General features: G+C 40.4%; 1 protein-coding gene across 1 annotated transcript; it reads right to left on the bottom strand.

The window, feature by feature from the left end:
• Positions 1-111: 111 nt before the first annotated feature.
• On the bottom strand, positions 112-22,060 carry lpcat4 (lysophosphatidylcholine acyltransferase 4). The gene is made up of 13 exons (XM_080452080.1): positions 21,471-22,060; positions 19,605-19,968; positions 15,712-15,824; positions 14,754-14,814; positions 13,776-13,834; positions 11,886-11,920; positions 11,503-11,557; positions 8,362-8,444; positions 5,800-5,925; positions 4,531-4,687; positions 3,053-3,145; positions 1,087-1,222; positions 112-380 (listed from the first exon to the last, which is right to left on the bottom strand). Exons 1-13 carry the CDS (start codon positions 21,552-21,554, stop codon positions 196-198), a joined length of 1,551 nt encoding a protein of 516 aa, XP_080308206.1. The 5' UTR covers positions 21,555-22,060; the 3' UTR covers positions 112-195.
• Positions 22,061-22,390: the final 330 nt, after the last annotated feature.

The raw sequence follows: 22,390 nt of genomic DNA, 5'->3' as shown, positions 1-22,390 counted from the left end.
GTCACCAGTCAACCACAAAAAAACGCATTCTGCTTTCTAAATGGTATGAGAAGGTTCCGACAATCCACTTTCTTAATGGACGAGAAGGAGCCAACAGTCCCCTTTCCGATTGGATGAGAAAGTTCCAAAAATGCTCTTTGTTATTGGACGAGAAGGTTCCAACTGTCCACTTTCTTATTGGACGAGAGGGCTCCATCAGTCTGCTTTCTTGTTGGGCGAGAGGGTTCCGTTGCCGTTCTGCATGGTTCCGTTGTTGTTCACTATCTTCCCATTGGCTGAGGCCATGTATGACATCTGAGACCCCGCCTCCTCGGGCTGCAGGTATTCGTTTACCACCCTCTGATAGGTCGGATGGGTTGTCAGTACTCTCAGCAGATCCTCTGTGGAAAGAGGTTTTTAGTAGTTTTAGTAGTTTTCAAACAGTAATACATTCAAATGTTTATCACACAATTACACAGAATAATTTGTAGAGCAGCTAAACGTGAGCCAGAAAAGAATAAGAAAGACTGAGCAACAATTAGGCAACGGCCAAGTCCACTTCTTGGTTATAATCCCATTCCATACACAACGTTCATTACACCATCAGCGGTGGTGGAGCGAGAGCGAGTGAGAAAATAAAATAAAAGCTAATATTTGAGGGGGACAAAATGATTTTGTATGAGAGAAGAGCTACATTGAGAGAGATATACTGACTAGGGCTGTCACGATTATTACATTTTACTTGATTAATAGTCGCTCAAATAATTGGGATTAAGGATCTAATTGCGTTCCTGTTGTACACTGAACATTGGAACATTATGATTAAATTTTTCATTTTTGTTTGGCTTTTTAGGCTTCGTAAACAAAAAAAAGGTAGGGCAGATATGACAAATAACTTAAAAAATGCAATAACTTTATTCTTAAGGTTAGCTGATCTACAAGCTCAAACCACGTCACATGAAAATATATGAAACATTTTCAACATGGAAATTATTATGACGATTATCCAAAAAAGTATTGCGATTATCTCAAATACTTGCGATTATGTAATAATTGTGACAGGCCTAATACTGACTGACACACTCAAAAAAGGAAAGAGAGACTTACGTTCTGTAAGCTGGCCATTACTGGAGGCCTCAGTGTAAAGCTGAGAGGTTTGGTGCTGAGGAAGACCTAGCAGTGCCCCCATGAGGTCAGACAGCTCCACTGCATCCAGGCTGCCTCTGCCCTCCTTGTCAAACAGCTAGAACAGAAGAAGAGAAGAGGGTCACATTGATGACTTCTGGCCCAAAATGACATACCTTACATTTGAAACAAGAGACATCTGCTCTCATAAAATGATACATATAATGAAGAATGATACATTGTTTTATGGGCGAAGAATCCAAGACTAAAAACGGAATACAAATAAGACGGTCTAATAATTGCACAGCTTCCATGTAAATCGGTCATCTCTATATTTGGGTGTAGTTTCAGCCCAATCTGACCTCCATTAACTTCTAGTTTTATAAAGTTTAAATAAAATTTGAGCTGCAACTATGGATTATTTATTTAGCAATAATTCCATAACTTTTTTGATTAATTGAATAATGAATTAAGCACTTAAATCATTATTTTATACTTCGGCGCAAAACAGTGTAGAGCAAAAATAGTGAAAACAGCTGATCTACAGGCTCACTATTTTGGAAATCCTTTGGAAATGTTTTGAGACTTTTCGCCTTTTTTATGCCCAAAATAGGGATAGATTATTAATCTACTATTTTTATTAACTAATCAATCATTTTTTATTATCAATTAAATCGAATAGTGCGATTAAGTCTTGCACCCCAATTCAAAATAACACATTAAAAAAAACCCAAAATGAATGAAATTAAATATTCATTGATCAAAGTCTCTACTCGCCCCCCCCCCCCCCCGGCCCGACATTAGGCAGTAGGCCTACCGTGCGGTGGCATCATGCACACAGCTGACGTTGCCACAATAACATCCAGACAGCAAGGTGTGTCACACGTCACTACGCATCAAATCAGTGAGTCATTCTAACAGGTTCCAATGTGGATGGTTTGGGTGTCGAAACAAAAACACCAGAAGCAGTGGTGGAAAGTAACTTAGTACATTTACTCAATTACTGTACTTAACTTACTTGGAAGCCTGAAAGAGGAATCAGTACCAGAGCAACCACTCGAGGAGATTGTGAAGTGCCGCACCGGCAAACAACCTTCGGTCAAAATGTCCTCTCAGTACAGGGTTGTGTAGCATGGAATGGCCTTCCTCTACATATAAGGGATTGTGCTACATTTCCATCTTTTAAATTCAATGTGAAAAGATGGTTGCTTGAAAACCAAAGCTGCAACCATTTGTGATCATATTTTAGTTTTTTTTAGGCTATGTGATGTAATGTAATTGTATTTCACCGTTTGTCTGTTTTCTGATGTTATTGTTTTTCTGTTATTATGTTTTGTGTGAGGACTGCGGATGAAAATTAGCATCTTTGCTAAATCCGGTGTATTTACGTTCATGTGACGTTCATTAATATGCTCTGTCCTGTCTAAATAAACAAATAAATAAATAAGTACAATTTTGAGGTATTTTTTACTTTGCTGGAGTATTTCCAATTTTCAGTACTTCTACTCCACTACATCTCAGAGGCAAATATTGTACTTTTACTCCACTACAATTATATGAAACTTTTAGTTACTAGTTACTTTGTAGATTTAGATTATTACTACTAAACATACATTAAACATACATTATACAGACTATATATATTTCGGCTATTTTAAAACAGATCTACAAGCTCAAGGTTGGCTATTTTCAAAAGATTTGTATACAGCCTGCATAATGAATACTTCTACTTTCGGTACTTGAAGTATATTTTGATCCCAATACTTTTACTCAAGTACATTTTTAATTACAGACTTTTACTTGTAATGGAGTATTTCTGCATTGCAGTATTGATACTTTTACCTAAGTAAAACAATTTAGTACTTTTTCCACCACTGTCAGTGAGTCAGGTGTCAGGTGCCAATACGGATGGTTTGGGTGTCGAAACAAAAACACCAGAAGTACTTACAGCGAAGGTGGTGTGAAGGTGTGAGCTGAAGCTGACAGAACCAGATATGGGTGTTACACTGGAGTAGATCTGCCGCAGGTCCACAGTATCATCCTAAAACAAACACATCACATTCACATAAGATATGCAGAAGGTATTTATGGTCTTACATTGTGTTGCGTTTTAAATCCCAGGCCTTAAAAAGTTCATAAAGGAGCGCTTCATGAAATTCAACCTGATCTTCGTATAATTGGTCCTCATTAGTTCCAAGTTTTCTTTCCTTCTTTCTAATAGATGCAAGAACAATGGCTTCTATTTCAGCGTGCCAACTTTGCAGGTAGAGAAAGGCTGTAGTTTCCATTATCTTGGAATCACCATTAATGATGTCATTTTGGTAGGCAGGTTTCGGAATTGTCCACAGCCCATGTCTGAGACACAGAGTGGGTAGACAGAAATGGTGCCATCTTATAAATGAGCATTAGTGAGGACCAATTGTATGAAGATAAGGTTAAAAATGGTGCTCCTTTGAATACAGTTAGTGTTAAAAATGTCTTTTAAAAAAAAAAAAATCACAGGCCTTAAAACCTCTTAAATACTGTTGGAGTGTTTAAGTTTTAAATTGAGACTCAGTAGGTCGGTCCTAAAACAAACTAACCCTTTCACTTGGAAATGTGGTTTTAAAGTATTTATTCTAAACCTGTAATAATGGTCTTAAACTATCTTAAATTTAGCTAACACTCTGAACCATGTAGTCTTTCAAACGATCCACAAAATAAAAGGATTACACGTGTCAGAGTTAAACTGACACATTTACTGTGTGTGTGTGTGTGTGTGTGTGTGTGTGTGTGTGTGTGTGTGTGTGTGTGTGTGTGTGTGTGTGTGTGTGTGTGTGTGTGTGTGTGTGTACATTATGTGTGTGTTTGTATATACTACTATGCATTTCTGTGTGTATATACAGTATATGTATTTCTGTAGTCATAATGGCCATACAACAGAGTGAGTAAAATATTAATTTAACCCCTGGTCTACACTGGACACTGGAAACGTATCCATTCCGTTTTCGGACAGAACGCTGTCACTCAGTGGAACCGCGTCATTCTTAACTTTAGCCGTTCTAAAATCCACAGTAAACCACAGACTCTTGAGGCTTATAGCTTCATTAAGAATCAGGAAGTGTTCCATTCATAATCATGACTATAGATCAGCGGTGCCGAGGCATTTTAATAGTCAAAACCACATCTTGAGAGAACAATGGCAACTTATATGGGCATCGAGACACAGTCACACAGAAGTGGTAACAGAGACCAAATCCTTCTCCATTTAGAGGCGTATCGTATTGGACACAATCCCTTGATAATGTACTCTCATTCCCAATGTGTTGAATGAAAACATTTCATTTACTTGTTTCTTATGAAGTGAATGTAATTTCTGTCGTTTTTTGTGTGTGTGTGTGTGATTTTATCATTTATTTGTGTGTGTTTTCATAATCACAGGCCTACCTTAGAGTAGAGGCCACAAAGAGTGATGGCTGTCTGTCTGTCTGTCAGTCCAAAAATAGAAGCTAGTTCCTCTGTGCTGGCCTTCCACCCCTGAGCTGCAGACCTACACCCGTCAGCCAGTCTGTATAATGCGGCCTCCACCTCTGACGCCCCCAGCCTGGCAGAGAAGGAAAGAAAAAACACAGGGTGCGCATGAAGGAGAAAGCTTGGATTAAAGCAAAAATAATGTGTATGGCCAAGTCCTATCACACAATTTGTGAAACGGTGTGAAAAAGAGGCCCCCACACTAGCGCCGTCTCCTAAACAATTAACACAATATGTAAAATGATGATGTTTTTTGTAATATTGTTCCTGCTGTTTGACACACTGTCAACCAGGTGAAGAAATCACAGATTGAAGATTTAACCTTTTCTTTTATGAAATATCCCGAGACTATTACGATTTTATGGAAGATGCTACTGAACATACAGTATTGCTAGTTTGACCCCTTCAAATGCTCTTATCTTTAAAAAAATACAACTGAAAATAGCAATTGGCTATTTCCGCTGTGCAACATGCCTCCATAGAAGCATGCTCACGTCTTATGTAGGTAAAAGACATTAACCACGTGAACTCGAATAACATCCCTTTTCTGGATACTGTGATAGGTGAACTCTCAGCCAAAATAGCTGATCTTCAAGCTGATAATGCGTAGCAACACAGTGTGTTGTGAACTTTTAGATTGGCTTTTTTTTGTTTGTTGCTGAAGAATGGTTAACTACTGGCAGATCCAGCATTAGGACAAAGCAGTGTTGATTTCGACTAAAATGTCGGTCGACAACCTTTTTTCACTGAGGAAAACTAAATAAAAACTAAATAAAAACTAAGCTATGATGACTAAAACTAAATATATTGACAATTAGGGAGGGACTAGTGCAGAGAAGATCCAGTAGAACCAAAAGACAAGTCATTTTATGTTTGGTTGCGCTCTGAAAATAGCAGATCTACAAGCTCACAACGTGTTGCGACGCGTTGTGAGCTTGTAGAGCGGCTATTTTCAGCATGCAAACAAGTGTAAAATCTGCCATTACGGCCCATCAAAATACACTTCAGTCGACTAAATCAACTGTATTTTCTTATGATATTTAGTCGACTAAAACATTTCAGTGGACTAAAATATGACTAAAACTAAATGGAATTCTATTCAAAAGACTATGACTAAAACTAAATCAAAATGTGCTGTCAAAATCAACACGGGAACAAAGTAACGCTCGCGTCGGGTCTCCTTACCCCGCCTTGTGCAGCAGTGACAGGGCTTTCCTGGCAGGAGGATCCACGGGCAGAGAGAGGCCTCCCAGTTTACAGACAGGAATCCGGCCTTCCATCACATAGTCGGTGGCCGGGATCCCCAGGGCCCTGTGGAGAGACAGCACAGAGCGAAACATAAGCTGATAGAAATGATGCACACCGATGGCCCCAAAGTGAAAGAATTTGTTAACCGGAAAGTAAAATCAGTGTTCATTTAACTCTGAGGGCAGGAATTCCATGGACGCTAAGGCCTCAGTTTGGCCTATTTAGCAAAATAAAGATTTATTTATTATGTTTTTAAACTATGAGTTGAAGAAAAAAATGTGTTGGCCTTGCAGCCCTCAAAGAAAATTACGGCACATAATTTTTGTACGCTCTCAGCAATTTACAAATGGATACATTAATACGATCATTAATGGATAAATAATAGGATTGTACCGTGTATGCTCTCAGTCAACACTACACACAGCCACAACAGTTTGGATTAGTTTAAACACGGGTGGATTAATTAGTTGCAAGTACTCTCCAAACTGGTGATCATCGCTCCTATTTTATAGGAAAATTTTCTCAAAGATTAGGGGGAGCTCATCACTCACTCTCAACCCCTTCTTTACATAATTGGTCCTTGCTAATGCTCATAATAAGATGAGCACAATTTCCTTCCACTCACTCTGCGTCTCAGAGGTGGACCGTTCAGAAACCTGCCTAAACACAATGACATCTTCAATGGGGATTCCAAGGTAATTGGGCCCTTCTCTTCCTGGAAAGTCATAGCTCACTGAAATAGAATCCATTGTTCTTAGAAAAGAAACAAACCATTAAGACCTGAGGCCGGTTCTAAAGAATGTCTTCCAAATCCTTAAAATCTTCTGGAAAATGTATGCTGCTACATCAGTGGTGATCGAACTTTTTCATGTCAAGGACCCCCAAAAGTGTAAAAATGTATTTGGCCTCTGACCCCCCACTCAAAATAATTTGTTCCAGGAACCCCCAGAAGCAAAGATTTGAGTTAATCTGAGTTTTTTCCAAAATGGCAGATCTACAAGCTCATAGCGTGGCACAAAGTGACACGGTATGAGCTTGTATATCTGCTATTTTTGAATAGCCAATGTATAAAATGACACAAATTCTCTTCCCGGTTTTAAAAGAAAGTTTGAAATCGTGTTTTAATTTACCACCAATGTTGGTAGATCGGTTTCTGAACTGTCCACAGTCCACATCCAAGACACAGTACAGAGCAAATAGACAGAAACGGTGCCATTCTTATAATGAGCATGAGTAAGGACCAACTATATGAAGATAAAGCATATAATAAGAAAATGGGTGACACGCTGCTTTCATAAATGGAACATGCTCCAGATTGCGTCATATCTCACAGATAAATCACCCTGTGATTCATGGCTTTCCAAAAATAGTTCAGCACAGATTACTGTGAAACGGGTAGACTCCCACGCTCTGGCTGATACCGATAATAAGCCTCTCCGACCTACTTACTTACCTATTATTTTATTTATTATTATTATTTATTGTGCAAAAAAGCTAATCAATACTTAGTCCCCTCCTTTTTTCCCTTTGCACCAAATCTCTGCCGAAAACAGGTCACAACGCATCATGATGAGACGCATTGTGAAAATTGTAAATCTGCTATTTTCGGGTTCATGTGGTTAATTGTAGTACTCTTTCCAGTCTTTTATTTGGAAGCTACTGGTTCCGTAAAGGAGTAGTTCACCCAAAAAATTACTCATTTTCTATCAACTACACACCCCACGTAACTACTATTACGATCGCCAAATCGCAATTATTTTGCATAATCGTGATAATCGTTTTAAAGTGAAACATTTCATACATTTCTAAACCTTTTCCAAAAATCGCTACTTTTGCGCCATACTCAACTCTTGTACGATGAAGCAGGGCATTAGTTTACAAAAAAACAATATGTTATGACAACGTGGGATGACATCACATGCCCTCAAAAGAGAGGAACATTACAGTATGTAATCAATGTAAACAATGTCAGCATTCCAGACGGTCACATGTAGAAGCATTTCTACACAGCCATGTGGTAAGAGTTCATTTCATAACAAGTACAAACAACAAGTATAACAAGTATAAACTACCATAAAGAAAATTATTCCTGGTGCTGCTGTGCCGTTATTAACATGAATCACGATATTTTAGTTGACAATTAACCATCATACAAATAACTGCGATTGAACGATTTATTTGTTTTTCGCGATTGAACATTGGAACATATTTCCGTTTGGCCTTTAGGCTTCGTAAACAAAAATTGCACAGGGCAGAAAAAAATTGCAGGAACAGCAGATGTACAAGCTCACAACACGCCATTTCTTTGTATATTTAAGTTATTTGTCATATCTGCCCTGGGCAATTTTTGTTTATGAAGTGGAAAGCCAAACAGAAATGTCGGTACATTTTTGTACATGTTCAATGCCAAAACCACAATTAAAATCGTTAATCACAATTATTTGTATGGTAATTAATAGTCCGCTAAAATGTCATGATGGTGACAGACATTGTCCTTACTTGGCCATGAGTTTCTGGACGTTGTCTGCATACAGGTTGGGGTCGTCCTTCTCCTCCTGGGATGGTGTGTAGACAGGCAGGTACTGGGAGCACAACAACACAACACAATTATTACACATAATCGTCACTGTCGGGTGGAAACCCTGTATGTCCAAAACCATTACTTTTCAGGAAATGGAACCTTCGTTCCAATGGGTCCAATGTCAATAATATTTTGTTATTTAAGCTCTTGTTGATACTTTTCCTTGGTTCAATAATTATAAAACCCACAGACACACTTAACCACTTCTCGCAAATTGTCAAAGATAGCAGATCTACAAGCTCACAAGCTCACGATGCATCGAGTTGTGAGCTTGTATATCGGCCATTTTTTTAGGACATTCATTTATGAAAAAAAACATGAATGAAGTTTAAATAGGGAGATACAAGATTTCTGCCCGACCGCAAACACATGTAGTCATGGCAACATTCGATGATGTCACAGGCTTGGAATTGTGAGCCGATCCATCTGCTCTCAAAAAGGTTTGTCTTGAAATATTGAGACAAATGTTTACAGTATGTAAACAATGTCAGCGTTCCAGATAGTCACATGTCTGTGGAAGCATTTCTAAAGAGCCGTGTCATAAGAGTTCATTTCATGACAAGATAGCCACCATTTAAAAGAATCTGGTCTTGCAAAATTATTCCTGGAACTGCTGTGCTGTTATTAACATGAATCATGAGTGATGGTTTGAACTTTTGCTCACATTTTGCTGTTGATAAACGTGCTGTTGAGGATGCTATCATTTGTGCAGTGTTCAACATCAACAAATGTGGAGATAACCAGTGGTGGAATAATATACTTGATTTTTTATATTGTAAAAGTATCAATACTGCAATGTAGAAATACGCTGTGAAAAGAAAAAAAGTCTGGAATTCAAAATGTACTTGAGTAAAAGTAGAGGAGTATCAAAATGTACTTAAAGTACCAAAAGTAGAAAGTACTCATTATGCAGAATGTCCATTTTCACAAGTTTTCAAATGTATAAAATGTATTTTCTTTTGAAAATAGCAGATCTACAAGATCACAATGCGTTGTGAGCTTGTAGATCTGCTACTTGCAAACATTTTAGTACTTTTACTTTCGGTACTTTAAGTATATTTTGATGCCAATACTTTTGTACTTTTACTCAAGTAACATTTTGAATACAGGCCTTTTATTTTTCTACATTGCAGTATTGCTACTTTTACTTAAGTGACAGAGTATTTTTCTACATTTCAGCATTGATACTTTTACTTAAGTAAAACATTTGAGTACTTTTCCCACCACTGTTGACTTCTGTAAGGCTACTATCTTAGTAGCCAATAATTACCCATTACCATTTACTAAATTGAGTAAATAAATAGAGACCTGAATGTCATGTTTTAAACAGGCATCATGCCCAAAACAATGCTTACATGACAAAGTGTAACCACTCACATGCAGGAAGCTACAGTTCGGAATTACGTCAACAACATCGGTCCAAAAATATCACACGGAAATCCAGATAACAATTAATGCCACTCATTTTCCAGTCCTGTTTTAGCTTCCTCAATGCTTGAAAGGCCCATCTGAGCCAGTCTGAGTGAGTGAGTGAGTGAGTGAGTGAGCAGTGGTGGAAAGTAACCAAGTACATTTACTTAAGTACTGCACTTAAGTACAATTTTGAGGTATTTGTACTTTACTTGAGTATTTCCAATTTCCAATACTTTCACTTACATCTCAGAGGCAAATATTGTACTTTTACTCCACTACAATTATTTGAAAACTTAAGTTACTAGTTACTTTGCAGATATAAATTATTACATCATAAAACATACATTAACCACTTTAGCCCTATTTTATACCGAGGCTATTTGAAAATAGCCGATCTACAAGCTCACAACGCGGCGTTGTGAGCATGTAGATCTGCTATTTTCAAACATTTTAGTACTATTACTTTTGGTACTTTAAGTACATTTTGATACCAATACTTTTGTACTTTCACTCAAGTAAAATTTTCATTCCGGACTATTACTTGTAATGGAGTACTTCTATATTGCAGTATTGATACTTTTACTTAAGTAAAAAATGTGAGTACTTTTTCCACCACTGCTTTCAACTGATAAAAATCAAGTAAAAGAGTTGTACCATTGCCAAGTTCAAGTTTACACACCCATGCACGCCTTTACTGATATAGCAACGTATGAATAGAAACCCAAAGTAAGAAATGCTCCTCCTCATTTCACTATTTGTATTGTTTATCATGTATCCCATTACTGATGCTGGATTTAGGCAAACTAATAAAGATCATAGCAAACGTTTGCAACCGCTGTTGCGTGTGTTGAAAATACTCATTATGCAGAATGTCCCATTTCACAAGTTTTCAAATGTATAAAATGTATAGAAATCCTTTGAAAATAGCAGATCTACAAGCTCACAATGCGTCGCATGCGACGCATTGTGAGCTTGTAGATCTGCTTTTTTCAAATGGCCAAAATGTATATAGGGTTGAAGTGGTTAATGTATGTTTTGTAATAATAATCAAAATCTACAAAGTAACTAGTAACTAAAGTTTTCAAACAATTGTAGTGGAGTAAAAGTACAATATCTTCCTCTGAGATGTAGTGGAGTAGAAGTAAAAGTACTGAACATTGGAAATACTCCAGTAAAGTAAAAAAAATACCTCAAAATTGTACTTAAGTATAGTACTTGAGTACATAGTTAGTAGACATACTTAGTTACTGTACTTTACACCACTGGCATCAGGTGGTGTGCCTCACACTTTGAAAACTCCTGATCTGTATCTATATATTGTATAGTGTACAGTACATATCACATACCCAGCCTTTATTTGCCCTGGGTGGTGAGGGCAGCGATTAAGGGGACGGAGAAGGTGATAAGTGACATCAGTCAGCACAATCTAAAATGCCACTACACCAAGTGTCGCCATGTGTGACCTCCCTGCAAATCCCATCGTCTTAGACTAAACAGGGCTATGGGAATGTGATAAACCAGGGCTTCCCAAACTTTGCTATGCCAAGGACCCTTAATAGTCATAACCTCTGGCTGCGGACCCCCTACTGGGAAATGACACACACATAGACACACACACACACACTCTGACTAGTCTAGCATCTTACCTCGACAGTGATGTTGGTGTAGAGCTGTGCAGATGTGTACCACAACGTCTCCACCCTGACAGATAGAGACACAACAATGTAAGAAGATGAAGAATGGACTACTATGAATACGCCAGATGTTCTCCACCTACATTTTCATTATGTAAATTAACTATATTTCATTGATTGTGAACACAGAGTCCAATTTGTATATATCCCAAGCAGTCCAATTAAATTGTTTTCCCTCATGGAGACGGATACATTTGCATTTCATAAAACTCTGTTGACTTCATATTTGCATGTTTAGGACATGTTGCAGAGTGAAGATTTTTTAATATAGCATTGATATTGGAAAGAGAGGATGATATTTTGTGCATATAAGTGGCCGAGTGAGAGGGACTCACCAGGTGGTTCCCTTGTAAGTCCAACGGACGGTATCCTGGAAGAGGGTGATAAAAACAAAAGACATAATGAAATTATGAATGCAATAAAACAAAACAAAAAAACAGAAATCATACACACATAGGGTTATGAATTTTCTTCACAAACCTTCCCTTCATACTCACTTCCCTACACTCCCTGAACAAACAGGCACACGGGAGTTAAGTATGAAAATGATAGCTTGGTCAAACAGTGCTGAAGGAGAGCAAATATAGTATGGCCACAAGATGTTAAATATAGGGGGACTGAAATAGGGGGATTAATAATTAACTGGCAATAATATTTGGCCAAATAAAACCGATCAATTAAACTATTAGATGTTCTTGTGTGTTTTATAAATTAAAATTAGTTTTAATATAAAAATTTCAACATAGTGCTGATTTTATTATTTGAACTAGGAACATCGTGTTTGTTATTGCACGTGAAAGTGTTAAAGGGATACTTCACTTTCAAATACGATAAACATTAAAAAAATATATTTAAAAAAAATGAAAGAAGTTATGGCAAAATAAAGGCCCCCTCACGCATTAGAGTGTCCTACTAATGTGTGAGGGGGCCTTTATTTTGCCATAACTTCTTTAATTTTTTTTAAATAATCTTTTTTAATGTTTATTTTATTTGAAAGTGAAGTATCCCTTTAAATGTTATACATTAGCAAAATCCAAGTTGTTTGCCTTTGTTCATTTGCTAAAAGGGAGACTTTGATCATTGTGCAATTTAAGACAATGGGGAGACTATTTTGGATCATCAATGCTTTATCTAAGGAGCAACTATTGAAGGCATTTGGAGTTACATCATGGCAACTACACAACCTAATACTCTAACTAAGTGTAATTCTGCTTCAACTACATTCACGCCTGTCCGGTGTCCCTGTTTTTCGGGTCTTGTCATTATAGGTGAAAAAAAAGAAAGAAAGAATAAAATAGCAGATCTACAGCCTTACAACACAGTCTGTCATTTTTTGCGATTTTTTAAATAGGGCTTAAGGGCACGGTCACACCGAAATGTAATTCTATCTATGAGGGTGGATTCTGCCAATGATTTTCAATGGGAATGGCGTGGTTTGATGGTCTTGCACATCCTTCCGGGTGTCGCGCACACCTTACGTTTATGCGTTCTATACGCCATGTCTATTTGAAGCAGATAAATGCTCGAGTCAGATGCTGCTTTTCCCCCTCTGTCCAATCGGGTGAGTCGAAGGCGGATTCATCAGCTCATCCAGTCCTATATGATTTGACTATGTGAGAATTTCACATGTGTGTGTGTGTGTGTGAGACGTGTGTGTGTGTGTTTCGGTCGCTGGTTATTTGGACAGAATGCACTGCAAGCTACTCCGCTTTTTAGAATGCGCAAGCTGGCTGCAAAAAACAGTCGGCCGCGCACAACCTGAGTTTATCAACCAGCCATAGTTTGGTGTGACCGTGCCCTAAGGCTGCACTATGTAACTTTCCTATTCTACCCTGGATTGAACCCGGTTTCTTGCGCAAGCGCAGACATTTTTACCATTGAGCTAATAGAGCCCGCCTGCTTGCTAATACATTTGGATACATTTTATCTTGACCATCAGGTCACAATTCGTGTCAGATCCTGTGTCTCGGTGAGACGTGGCCTTTGACACGATCTAAATGTCTCAATAGAAGAGCAGGGAGACTAAATACAAGCACCCCAATTGTATAAGTTATATTGTAGTAACATACTCTACCATACAGATTGGACAAAATTATATTTTATTTATTTATTATTATTAATTAAGTTACATAGTGCCGCTTTAAGTGGTTATTACCTGTTGAGCTCCTACTCTCAGAAGAAGCATTTAAGCAATCAATAAGCTTAGCTCACACACACACACTCACCAGTTTATTAGGGTAGTGCAGAAGAACAGGCTGGACGGGAACGCCGGCAAGAAAGGCCCCTGGACAAGGACAAAAGAATGGAGACAGGCAGGGTGAGATGTCACCATCACACTACGCCTTGAGGGCTATTTATAAACAGCAATCCATGTTAGAAATGAACCATATGGGAAACGTTTAGGTTTGGTGAGAGAGAGCAGACATGTTGACAGTTATTATCATAATGGCACCTGGCACTTTCCCAGGGACAGATGGGGGTTGTTAGAAATGGGACACAAAATGAAGATAAAATGAAAGAACACACACATGGAGACGAGGGGAATTAATCAATCAGAATGCAGTCAGTCACACCCTTCTACTCGAGGAACTACAGAGCATGCCAGTCATTTCCAAGAGATTTAGACCAGTAGCAGAGCTTGACTCATGTGTGAAGTAAGTCACATGACATACTGTAGATGAGTTTCATCTCAGGGATATATCCAGCAGTAGATCAATTGTGACTTGTGAGTATAGTATTGAAGACACCAAAATCATCACACGCACTTTTATTTCTTCATGCCTTGACTATTGCAATGATGTTTTAACATGTCTTAACCAAAGAACACCAGCTCAGTGGCCTTGTGGTTAGAGTGTGCCCTGAGACTGGGAAGTTGGGCTTCGATCCCCGGCCGGGTCATACCAAAAACTCTGAACCCAATGCCTCAGCATCAAGGGTTGCATCGGAGGTAAGTCCCTGCTACACTAGACAGGGACTTACGCTAGACTAGAGTCATGTCCAGGGGGTGTACTTACTTTACTATTGCAAAGGTTACATATCTGAAAAGACGTACGCAGCTGCCAGGACCCGTCTGAGTTGCATTGCTATGTCACGCATCATTTGTTTACACATGAGTGCTGAGCTCGAGTGTGTATGTGTGTGTACTGTATATATATATATATATATATATATATAATATGTGTAGGTATGCATGTCTAACTCACCTGGCTTGAATTTAATCAAACTTCTCCCATTGGTAGTTGTGCCCTCAGGAAACATCAACATCTACACACCAACAGATTGATTGATAAGAGTGTGAGAGAAAAGACAATGTGACTGATGTAAATATAGATATATCGCAAGATTAACAGGAGAGATTAAGGTGACGATTAAGGTGATGTCGCAGGGAGGGGGGGAAATATTGATACTACAGAGATTGTGATACGATATTTGGATATCGTAATATTGTGATTAGGGTTTGTGTCTGCGTCTAACTGTTCGCCAATAAACAGAACTATAGCAAAGCAATACAATGGCAGAATGTATCGCCAGAAGCTTGGGCTGACCGAGAGGGACGGATGCTTCAGAGAGTGATGACCGACGAGGAAGAACACAGGGTGCAAAGTAGGGGTGTGACGATACACTAATTTCACGATACGCGATATTGGGCTCACGATATCGATACGATATATGGCACTTTTTTATTATGAAAATATATGGGGGGGGGGAGCAAATGCATTATTATTTATTATTATTGCAACAAAAAAAATTACGCCAAAACGTCTAAGTTCGGCACACCCCTAGTGCAAAGTGATGCTAAGAGAAACGGTTATTTGCCCTATAAACCCTATATACTTCACTGGCCGTGGTCCTCCTGTTAACAAAGTATATACTTGGTCTACAGGTATACTTGGTCCCCTCCTTTTGTCCCTCTACAGACACCAAATCTCTTAACCTAAAATAGCCAATCTACGCATTGCGACGAGTTAACTTGTGAGTGTGTAGATCAGCTATTTTCCAGTGAACGATAACCTATTTTTGCAGAGAACAGGGATGCTAGGGTTCATGTAGTTTCGTTTTGCAGTTGCCCCATTCAAGAAGACTTGAATGTTGACCTATCATTACACAGTTTTCCTGCAAACCTTACGCAATCAATGATAAACGTGGACCTCCATATCTTACCTGGGGCCAGTAGCCGTTGGAGGTCAGCCTCTCCTTGATCTGCGTGACAGCCTTCTTTCTGGACTCTGGGTCTTTCCTGCTCACGATCACTGCCTGGTTGTACCCCAGCAGAGCTGCAGCGCACACGCACGCGCACACACACACACACACACACACACACACACACACACACACACACACACACACACACACACACACACAATTTAGGCATTTAGCAGACGCTCTTATCCAGAGCGACTTACAAGTGCGAGATCAGAGCAAGCAGAGTAAGCATGAACCCTAGCCAACAAACAATAAGGTAAATAATAAGAGTGCAAAGAGAACAATTAAGTGCTTCAGAGAAACTAGGACACCAGCTAAACATCAAACCTAGATCTGTCTAAACAACATGCATAGTAAAAACTAGCATCTATCGAAAACAGGTGACAAGAGTGGATAAAAGCTGAGAGGAGTGCTAGAGGTGGAGTCTGAAGACTCAGCTCTTCTGAACTATCCATGTTAGGCAATGTGCCTGCATGAACACAAACATGGGAAAATTCAACTAATGCACATCTGTGAGATCCCAGTTCCATGTTCTTGTACATGGTTTTAGGTTATGCATTCATTTTATTGTACACACACACACACACACACAAATCCCCAGGGGGCAATTAGATTTTGGGCATCGTTAGAATAAATACCAAAAATAGAAACGTGCATAGAAGACACAATACCAAAAATAGAAACATGCACAGAGGACACAATTGTAAACAAAATGCACAGAGGACACAATTGTAAACAAAATGAGCTATGTTTAGGATTGATTACAATGAGGGAAATTATCATCCACATGCCAGAGAGGCATCTAGGCAACACAGCGAACATGCACACAAAACACATAACAAATGAAAAGCAGACCCAAAACTGTCAGAATGCCAGGACAGAGACATTATATAAGCTGTTTTTTTTTTACTGTAGTGAGAGACAGAAGCTAAGCAGACCAAGCAGCAGAGAGTGAGTCAATTGTTTATCTTGGGGCTTCCATGCACTTTCTTCATTTAGTTCTCATTGTTTGTGTAATGGCGTGGGCCAGGGGGGGGGATATGTGGTCAGCCAGTTGCGGTACGCCACGCCATCCATTCGACTGCCCGATTATTTTGATTTGACCACAAATAAAAGAAGATGATTGGAGCAAAGCATATCGCCTACTGATCAAGTCCAACAGCCATCCAATCACAGTCATGGATACGACAAGTATTTGTGGCACTTTGAAACTTGAAACTTGATTGAAACTTCACCCCATTTAGCTCAGGACTTGGAGCAGTGTTTTTGAGTTTTTTTTTTGTGGTGACCAGTAGCTTTGTGCCCTTCAATCTCAGACTCATCACTCCAATCTTCCTAAAACCTCCACTTCCCATCTTCCCAGTGCCTGCCATCGACAGGGCGTGTCCTAAATCCATGTCATGTCCTCCTCTCTCACCACAGAGGTCAGGAGGTCAGGAGTTGTGGCAACTGTCATCAGCCTGTGAAAAATGTTTTTTCCGCACATGTGCAACGTTAACAGCGATGGTGGAGGGGGGACTGGCAGATAGGCATACGTTTTACTGTAACTGCACGTGCGCTCCATTTTTCACAGGCTGATGCCTACCAGGGTTCGATTTGTAAAAAAAAGACACAGAGAGAGAGAGAGAGAGGGGGGGGGGGATTTGACTAAACCACTGAAGCCCTACTGTATATACAGTACCATCGTTTGCACAACAAATAGCAAAAATAGCTCTTCTACAAGCTCGCACGTGGTGAGCTTGTAGATTTTCTACTTATTCTGTTTTGAATTGAACCCTAACCCGTTTTTATTAAATTGCGATATTAAACATACTGTACACGTCAAACTGTGTACATTTCCCAAAAGGAAATGCATGTTTGTATATTGAAGCATGTGTTTGTTTATTCAGTCTGACCAGAAACATCCCCACCACTGGTGATACAAATAAATGGCACAACTAATGGCCAACTAATGGCCTAACGTTTACCCCCATGTCCCCCAACAAATCGAACCCTGGTGCCTCTTTCTAACCTCCTCGTCACCTAACTGGAAGTACTATAACTCTGTGAGACACGAGAGGGACAAGGGAGGTCACCGCTCCTCTCCTCATGCTAGGAGTCGATATGGAGGAGACAAAGCAAGGGAGAGGGGAGGAGAGTTGCAGAGCTGCATCACAAAATATTTAACTTCTCCTTTACTCCTTATACCAGGAGGCGAAAAGGAGGAGACATAAAAAAGGAGGAGAACGTGAGAAGGAGGACAAATGAGGACAAGCTAGCATGTCATTTTCAGCGGTGCATATGATTATTGTGAGAGACGTGTTTAAAAGCTTCTCATCCCGTCCTCTACAATGTCAACACAGCCAGCTTAACCGTCACCATCTACTGTATATCAGTTTCTATACTATACTGATCCACCCACCCAAATGCACCCCGACCAGACCAAGATTTTACTTTAGGTTTGGCTAGGCCACCATTATCTGAAATAATGAGATCATCCGAGAGGCCTGACTGGTCTATAAGATGTATTTGAGAGCTAGACTATTTAGAGTCTAATAAATTGTGCGAAGTATCTTGAAATCAATTCCTTATTGTATGGGGAGCCAGTGAAGTGACGTGACCACAACAGGAGTCATGTGTTCAGACATTTGGAACAGGTGGAGGGGAGGGGCGTTGGAATGCTAATGAGATTACATGTTGGCACAAGCAGGAAGTATACACTGCCCAATGATGACGGAAACAAAACCAAAGTTTTGATTTCGCTCATCTTCGTTTCATCCGCGCCGGTTTCACTGTTGTGCAAGTGTGTGGCATAGTCTGACAGCGTTTCCGAAGAATGTCAAGAGGTAATGCAGGAAAAGAAAAACGTAGTGCCAAACAATGGCCCACACCGCACCCTCAGACATAAGCGCGCGCGCACACACACGCACACACACATCATGAAAGCAAACTGGGGAAGCACTGCACCCTTCTCAACACACACTCAGTGCAAATGTGGACAAACTGGGACCCCGCCTCCACCAAATGCACCCCCCACCCAAAACCAACCCCACATAGCGATACACAGTACCCACAACCCTGCCCCACCCAGTCAGGGGTAAAGATCTCACCCCCCCCCCCCCCACCGTGTCAGTCAGTCATTCAGTCAGTCAGTCATTCAGTCAGACAGACAGACAGACACACACACAGCAACTGAAACAGTCGCATACCGGCGTTCACTTCCACGAAGGGTTGGAGCCTCCGTTTGCGGTACGCTGGCACGTCGTCACATGCTGTTGCGTGGAGTCCAACATTGTTGAACTCCGCGCAACAGCATGACAATTTGATTCCTCACTCGCCATGCAATGCATCAACCAGTCCCCTTCACTCACGATGTGGACGCGCATATGTAACCATACCCTAATGCCCAATTTATACTTGGTTGCACCCGGTGTGGTGCACCAGGCAATAGCCAATTGACAAGCTTGTGAACATGTAGATTTATTTTTTGCTATTTACCCCCTTTTTTTCTCCCCAATTTAGTCGTTATGCCAATTAATTCCTCCCTACACGCATGTCTGTGTTGTCACTGCTGTTGTATCCTACTGACTCACCTGCCAGTGAGGAGCCCCCACCGGGAGGACTCCCGCCCAACACTCCCCGCTGACAGGTGCCGCCTCAGCCCATAGGATTACGTGTAGTGACAAACATCACCCTCCCCCGAACACGGGCCAATTGTGTTTTCCGTAGACGCTAGACAAATCCGGATGCACCACGGTGGATTCGAACCCACAACCTCTGCGGTGGTAGGCAGGCACGGCGTGTGTGACTAAGTCACCCTCAACTCATCCATCCACTCACTCAGTCCTTCACAAAACGTCGTGACCTCTCACCTCCTATGACGGGTATGCCGGTGTTCTCCGACCGGGACACCACGGTGGCCAGCTGCGCGGGGCACAGCACCACCATGTCCAGGAAGCCGCTGTGCGGCGCCACCGCCAGCACGGGGGCGTCCTTCTGGTCCGCGCGCCGCCCCTTGACCCTCACCCACAGGAAGCCCAGGGAGAAGAAGGCGGCCCGGCTCAGCAGCCAGACGAACGGGTGGAGCAGCCAGCGGCGCCAGCCCGTGACGGGCCGGGAGCGCGCCTCCTCGGACAGGCCGGCCAATCGCAGGCGGGCCAGGGGCCACATGACGAGGAAGCAGAGGGACGCGAGGGCGATGCGGAGCGGGAAGAGGATGCTGCCCAGAATGATCACCTGTGGATTTATAGAACATTTTAGTTTTTGATTAATTGACTGATGAAATACTTTATTAAGAGTTTGCAAAAAAGTACAGAGGTACAGTTATACAATAATGCTAAAAGGATAACACAAAAAGCCCCGAGGGCTTGTTACCAATTCCAATGAATTGTGTATTCAATTCAGCAAGACATAAAGACATACATTAGTATAGAAGAAATCATCAATAATTGGAGCAGGAAAAGTAAATTACAGCTAGAAGACTTGTCTTTTACCCTGGGTATCACTATATACTATACTATATATTTTGTGTTACTTTCTGTAGGTTAGCAAAGATATTTTTCAATCATTGATTGATTGACAAAACTGCATGACCATATTTGTACACATCTGTCAAAAGGATATAAACACATAAAAGCTCTTGCGCCATTTCCATTGTTGTCCTTTGGAGTGCAAAATGTGAGTGTATTCTGTGTAAACTGAATTCCTTTCATTAGAACCCACCTCTAGAGATACTTTAAATCTTTCATGTTATTTGACCTCTCTACTGCTTTAACCATTGTTATCGTTTCTTTGCAAAGCACGTGGTTTTTCAATGTCAGAGACCCACAACATGGGATCTGCTAGACCACATGGTTCTCAAACATTTTAATGTCAAGGACCCCCATAACTCTGAGAGTGTAAAAATGGAACCAAATGGACCCGTGAGGGTCCATTTGGTTCCATTTTTACACTCTCAGAGTTACAGACCCGTAAGGGTTCCATTTGGAACCCCTGAAATGAACCCAGAGAGTCCCTGGACCCCACTTTGAGAACCACTGTGCTAGACAGAGAGATAAGCCCTTTAGGTGACAGCCAGGCAAAAAGATGTATGACTCCTAAGGCAAAATGGTTAAAAACTATTCAGCCATGATACAAAAGAGCCAATGTTCCTCCTCTGGACATATATATACAGCTTCTGTGCTCTGAGGGGATTATGCTTCAGCTTACGTCTGTGTTGCTCGCCTTAAAATATCACAGCACATTTTAGGTACATGATGAGCGGTGGTGTAAAGTAACTAAGTACATTTACTCAAGTACTGTACTTAAGTACAATTTTGAGGTACTTTTACTTTAGTTGAGTGTTGCCAATTTTCAATACTTTTACTTCTACTCCAATACATCTCAAGAGGCAAATGTTGAACTTTTAACTCCGCTACAATTATTTGAAAACTTTAGTTGCTAGTTACTTTGTAGATTTGGATTATTATTACAAAACATACACTAACCACTTCAGCCCAATATTTGGGCCATTTAGCGTTGGGAGCTTGTAGATCTGCTATTTTCAAAAGATTTTTATACATTTGAAAACTTGTGGAATGGGACATTCTGCATAATGAGTACTTTCTACTTTTGGTACTTTAAGTACATTTTGACACCAGTACTTTTCTACTTTTACTCAATAACATTTTGAATTCTGGACTTTTACTCGTAACAGAGTATTTCTACATTGCAATATTGATACTTTTAAAAGTACTCACCCTGATCCTCTGCGCACTGGTCAGCTTCACTTGGTGCACAAATGGATGTGGAAACTCTTCAGAGGAGCCATTATACCTCTCCATGGCAACTAATACCCACGACAAGCGACTATACAATATAGGCTACTGCTAGTAGCGTTAATTATTAGAAGACAGTCCTCTGTTGTCGAATAATCTAATTTAAAAAAGAAAGAAAACTCATGCGTAAAATAGTGTGCGTGTTCAAACTGTCTGCTTTATTATTGAAAGTTAAAGGTCTTGTGCTGCAATAAGTGACCAAGAGGCTGCAGCTGTTTGCCTTGGAAGAAGCGACACCCAGAAAAGAAAAAGTAAGGTGATCTAAAACTCTATTAAACCCTAATAAAACCTATCCCGAAATATGTGACTAAAAGGTGAGTGGAAAAGAAACTAAAAAACGGTCCACCCATAGTGTCCTACTGTCTTTAATGCCAAACTGACACTGTGTGCACAAAAGTACGAAATGTGATTGTAAGAGATGAGTGGAAAGTGGAAACTAAAGCAAAACAAATCCGTGTCCCAAAAAGATTGATCCACCCTGTGTTTGTAGATCCCAAAAGTGTCGCTGTGTGTGTGAGCACTGTGCACTACTAGCACTACCGTAGAGACAGTGAGTAAAAGCTGAGCTACTTCTTCCAGACTTCCACATGGAGATCCCACATGACTCTTCCAGCCCTCTTTAACAACCTGTCCCGCCCCCCTGGACGCACGCGCACACACACACACACACACACACACACACACACACACACACTCTGGCAAGTCAGACCGGTCCTTGAAATAACCCGAGATTTTTTTTTGAGAGAGAGAGAGAGAGAGAGAGAGAGAGAGAGAGAGTGTGTGTGTGTGTGTGTGTGTGTGTGTGTGTGTGTGTGTGTGTGTGTGTGTGTGTGTGTGTGTGT

This window comes from Gymnoscopelus braueri (assembly GCF_963280865.1).
Source record: "Gymnoscopelus braueri genome assembly, chromosome: 15".
In the NCBI taxonomy this organism is placed as follows: Eukaryota; Metazoa; Chordata; class Actinopteri; order Myctophiformes; family Myctophidae; genus Gymnoscopelus; species Gymnoscopelus braueri.
Note: the sequence above shows the minus strand (reverse complement) of the source record. Positions and strands in the feature narration are given on the sequence as shown.